At 47.3% G+C, this 5,637-nt stretch overlaps 1 protein-coding gene across 1 annotated transcript in view; it reads left to right on the top strand.

Moving 5' to 3' along the window:
• The window catches only part of LRP4 (LDL receptor related protein 4), a 58,996-nt gene extending 54,605 nt beyond the window's left edge, over positions 1-4,391 (top strand). Inside the window, exon 38 of the mRNA XM_028477375.2 lies at positions 1,914-4,391. Within this exon, the coding sequence (XP_028333176.1) occupies positions 1,914-2,246 (333 nt within the window). The 3' untranslated portion in view covers positions 2,247-4,391. The remainder of the gene's footprint in view (positions 1-1,913) is intronic.
• Positions 4,392-5,637: the final 1,246 nt, after the last annotated feature.

Genomic DNA, 5,637 nt, shown 5'->3' with positions numbered 1-5,637 from the left:
CGTGGCCGCTGAGCCTGCGCGTCTGGAGCCTGTGCCCCGCAACGGGAGAGGCCACAACAGTGAGAGGCCCGCGTACCGGGAAAAAAAAAAAAAAAAAGAAATTATCCCTTATGAGACCTAACCCATCTACTCTCTTGGCCTGTCTAGCACAGTCAAAGCCAGCCCTGACACCTATAGGGCATACTGAATACACTTTACACAATAATCCTGTGATTTCAGGATCCATGAATTTCCCTATTAAAACAAAGCGTCCACTACAAGCCAAAACAGAACCTGCAGGGATAGCTTGCAGATTTAGGGATGGTAGACCACTTCTCTGTTAATATCTTTGAGAGAAAGACTCTTGAAGCTTCTTGGGTTCCTGGAGTGTCTGATGCCCCAGAAAAGAACCCCAGTGAGGGCCCTAGGTTAGAAATTAAAATCATGTGACTCTTTCTCCTGTTGTATGCTTTTTCCTCAGCAGCTCTTTCACCCCTCTGATAGTCTTTCACCCTTTCTCTTCTGATTTCCTCTTGATTTCAGGTACCTGTTGCTGTGTGTTTGTAGAGGGCGTGGTATCACCCAAATTGCTAGTGCCACGTCACCCACATCTCCCTGACTTACCCCACGTGTCTCTGTGATGAAGACACTGAGTGGTCTGCATCTTATCTGACACTAATTCAGCTTGGAGGGTGTGCTGGGTGACTGGGCATGTGTGTGCATGCCTTGATCAAGGAAGCTGTCACTCCCAGAGGGCAGGGACCATATTTTATATTGTTTAATCATCAAAGTATCCTGCTTACTGAAGGGAAGGGGCTCAATAAATATCTGTGGAACTGAACTGTTACTAAAGTAGAGCAGCAGTTGCAGGGCTCTTGGCAGGAACACTATCCCAGGGACAGAGCCCAAGCCATGGCCCATTTTCTCTTGGCAGTGACGGCATGTTGGTTGGTATCCCCCAGAAAGCAGGAGTACGGCTACCCCTTGAGGAATCCATAAAGGGAGAAGCCTGAGTGGAACTTAAGGCTGTCCTTGGAACAGTCGCAGGTTGCTTGGAAATGGCCCTGAGGCTCCCGGGAGTAGAGCCAGAATAACCTCCCACAAAAGCTTATAGGTTACAGTACCCCCAGTGGACTGACAGAACTCAACTAAGAGGGTTTTCTAGAGCCCTCCTGTCTTACCTTCTAAAACTTTTCTTCTTAAGAAAGTTAGAAAGGAGAGAATTAAGAATAAAATAGCACATGAAACTGTATTCAGTATCTTATAATAAGCTATAATGGAAAAGAATCTGACCGTATATGTATATATATATATATAAAACTGAATCACTTTGCTGTACACCAGAAACTAACAATGTAAATCACCTGTACTTCAAAAAAAAAAAAAAAAAAAGTATAGCACCAAAGTAGTTTAAAATTTTGAATAAATGCACATTTAATTGCTTTTGTCAATTGCTTCTGATCATGTATATTAGCATGCTGTCCCATTAATAAACCCCATTAGCAATGTAATAATAGCTAACATGATCTAGTGCATGTTATGCATCAGGCACCTACTAATTGCATTTCGTGGATTGCCTCATTTAACCCTCACAGCCATTGGTTATGAGGTATGGATACTGTTACTCTAAAGAGGTGAGCCTGAGTTTTGGAGATGTTCAGTAATTTGCCCGAGGTGATGTAGCCAGTGAGTGGCTCATGGAAGTCACGGTTCTCCCTCTTCCCTGTATGATAATGGTAATAATCATCACAGCTGCTCCTTTCCTTTTCGGCTCAGCCTCATACATTTGCTCTGACTAAATTTCCCCATTTGTTTGTGGGATTTTTGCGCTCTTCATGCCCACTCTTAGCCCATCCACTTCCTTTCTAAGTTCGTCATGAAATCCTTTATAGAGAGCCAACCAACTGACCGTGTCTCTCCACTCTCCACCCTAGGGTGGACCTGACCATAACTACACCAAGGAGAAGGTCAAGATTGTAGAGGGGATCTGCCTCCTGTCCGGGGACGATGCTGAGTGGGATGACCTCAAACAACTGCGCAGCTCCCGAGGGGGCCTCCTTCGAGATCATGTATGCATGAAGACAGACACCGTGTCCATCCAGGCCAGCTCTGGCTCCCTGGATGACATGGAGACGGAGCAGCTGTTGCAGGAAGAGCAGTCTGAGTGCAGCAGCGTCCATACCGCAGCCACTCCTGAAAGACGGGGCTCCCTGCCAGACACAGGCTGGAGACACGAACGCAAGCTCTCCTCAGAGAGCCGAGTCTAAAGGCCCGTGTTCCCCTCCCTTCCTGCCTGTTCCTCCTCCTTGGTGGACTTCCAGTCCTCGTGCTCGCTTATACAGCAGGCCCCTTTCCTATGTGCTCGTCCTGCTTCTCCTCCTCCCGCCTCGTAATTTCTCCCAAGCCCTCCACCGGAGCTGTTTCCACCTGAGTTCGTAACTACCTGTGCACAAGAAATGATGGGGCATCCTGAGAATTTAGACCTGGATTTTACCACGAACCTCACCTCATGCACGCCATCCGGAGCCCTCTTGAAACCAGGCTCAGTAACGATTCCTCGTCAATACAGAGCTCCGCCTCCCCTTCCCCTGGCACCCTCAGTGCCTGCCCCCCAAGAGCTGATGATCCAGGACTGCACTCGCTCCATCAGAGCTGGCCTGACCGCATCTCTGAGGGAACTTGCTGACCGGGGGCCAGCACGGGTGGGGGGGGGGTCATGGGTAAAGAGAGAGATGAAGGACAGAGGCTGAGAGAAGGAGGAGTCAGCCCAGCTGGCATGGGCATCTGGAAAACCTCCAGCCTCGAGTGCATTGGCAACATGAAAAAGCTTTTAAGAGTGATTGGGCCTGGGTGTCCTCTCCACTGCCGGCAATGGATATTATTCTTGCCCTGACACTTGTTGTTTCTTCAGCTGCAGATGCTGATGAGGTCTGGGTATGGCTCAAGCTGTTCTTTCTCCTGCTACAATGTCTGGAGCCTTTTCTACCTTCAGATGACTGGGGGTCTCTATCACATGGCAGCTGACTAATATGAATTCCCTCCTGCTGCCTCCAGGTTGTGAGCCGGTGGCTTGAATGTGTGTGGGACCCTCAGGGCTGGGTCTCTGCAGTGTCTGAGAAACACTGCTTAGACCAAACTTAGCACATCCCCTGAACTATGATGTTCTGCCACTTTCTCCTTCCTCATTCTCTGGGATTCTGAGCACAGAGATCCTGAAGCAACTTTCCAAAGAAGGGCCAGAAGTTTTCATAAATGGTCAGGAAGAGCGATTGGGTTAGAGACTTGAGGCACCCAGGGCCTAAAGGGAAGTATCCATGAAGCTTGAGCCTCCTGTGTTCTCTCTCAGGTGCTCAGAGATCTAAGTGAGTAGACAGAGAGCCTGCGGCTGTGGGTGGTGAAGTTCCCATTCCGACTCTTCCCAGCTAAGTGACTCCCTTTTCATGCTGAGGTGCCATCACTTGGTTCATGCTTATTCACACAAAAGGCATGTGTGTCACACTAGTGTCAGGGGAGTTGAGACTTTTTACTTTCCTAAAACTTCTACCTAGCTCTTCTTTTTTGGGGGGATGGGGGGTGCCTAATTTGCTTTTTCTGACCTATCCTTGTAGGCACGTATGGCGAAGAGGCCTAAATAAAGACGCAGAGTGGGGGGCAAGGAGTAGGAAGGTAGAGAGAACCACTGAGGAAGCCCTTTCAGCCCAGGGCAGATCCAGACCTCTTTCACCCAGGGATCAAAAGCAACAACAGGAACTGAGAATGGAGGGGGGGGTGCTTCGAGGGGAAGTTTCCGGATTTGAAACACATCCTGGGGTTCTTGGTATTGAGAAATCAGCTGCCAAACATGTGAGTGAAAAGGGAAGATCAGAGCAAACCTTTTCTGGTCCGTTCTAAGACCGCTAGAGACAGGTGCCAGGCTCTTAGCCCTGCTCGCAGTAGCCAGCCCCAGGTCTAGACCCTCATAGGACAGCCAGGCCAGGCCAAGCAGGCTTTTCCAGTACACAGAGTGGGAAAGGAAAGGTCCTCCTCCTGGGAGGAAAGGGGGACATTTCACACTTGATGGGGCAGTAAAAGAAGGAGCCCTTCGGGTCCTCGGACTCATGGTTGGGCATGGGGAGAAAGTAACAAAGTGGCATTTTCTTGAACGGAAAGGGGGAAGGATCTTATTGCACTTGGGCTGTTCAGAATGTAGAAAGGACATATTTGAAGAAATATCTATTTGAGCACTGATTTACTATGTAAAAAGCAAAATCTCTCTGTCCTAAACTAATGGAAGTGACTCTCCCACGCTCATGTGTAATGGTTTTAACGTTACTCACTGGAGAGATTGGACCTTCTGGAGTTATTTAACCACTATGTTCAGTATTTTAGGACTTTATGATAATTTAATATAAATTTAGCTTTTCTTAATCACCTTGCCTGGCTTGGAGTCATGACTAATAACTGCACCTGCTCGGTCTGGCAGAAACATGCCGTGGAAGACCTGCTTGCAAACATCACCTCTAAGTCCCTTGGGGATGTGAGGACAATGAAGAGCAATAAAGGGTGGGAGGTTCCTGACTGGAGGTTCAGCTCATCTTGAGAAGACAGGTTAAGACCAGAGTTCATTGGCTTCTGAAATCCTTATTTCCTCTAGAGGAGGGTGGCTGATAAGTTTCATCTTGAGTGCCAACTCTGGTTGGTAATGGCTGCCTGAGGTTCTGTCCAGACCCAAGGGGAAAAGCGTCATGAGGGTTAGTGGCGTCTCCTTTGGGCACCAAAAGGAAGTGTCATGGCATGTATACCATGTATCTTCTATTTCTGTTTTAGGTCTACGAGGACTTCAGTGTCACAGAACTTGACTTTGCCTTGCAGTGATGGTCACTGGCAAGACTGTCCGATGTCTTGAAATAAAAGTACTGGGATGGGGACACGAAGGGCTAATTCCAGTCCTAGATCTGCCTCTAGCTCTGCTGGATCTTAGTCATGTTTCCCAGTTACTCTGAGAATGGGTCAATCAACACTAAGATTCCTTTTATTTTTAAAAAGCTGTCTACTCATAGCTCATCCATTACATCTGAAGCCTAGAACAAGGCATTGGGGATCTCTTTCCAGGTATCTGGACAAATAATACCTCTCAATGAAGACTGGGAATCATGCAAGTCTTAATGCCAGTTATAGAATTTGATGTCAAGGGTCAATCGTTGATTTTCTAAGCCATAAACCATTTATAGAACATTGTTCCCATTCATTCATCTGCTAGGGGCTAGACACTGCCCAAGCATAACCAAGAAAGAGTATCACAGAGCTTAGAGTCTACCAACAACCCCACCCACCCCCCAAAAAAAAGAAAAAGAAAGCAAGGACGGAATCCTTTTGAATGTAAGTGACGAGATCTGAGTATAAACTGCAGTGTATAATTCTTCCAACTTTGGTGAGGGATAGGTGTGCTAGAACAAAAACAAGTGGAATAGCTCAAGGACAACCATCCACCATTCTTTTTTGGAAAAAAAAAACAAAAAAAACTCACAACAGAGAAAAGGAGGACATTTGAAGCAATGAAATCTAGCCTAATGCACAAGCCTGTATACCTGTAGGAAGGAACCCTTTCCAGAGCCTCAGAATAAGTGCCCTTTGCCATAGCCTCAAGCTATGAACAGTGACCACTAGAGCTGGGAACTC

This window comes from Physeter macrocephalus, chromosome 16 (genome assembly GCF_002837175.3).
Source record: "Physeter macrocephalus isolate SW-GA chromosome 16, ASM283717v5, whole genome shotgun sequence".
In the NCBI taxonomy this organism is placed as follows: Eukaryota; Metazoa; Chordata; class Mammalia; order Artiodactyla; family Physeteridae; genus Physeter; species Physeter macrocephalus.
This window is presented reverse-complemented; position numbering and strand designations above follow the sequence as displayed.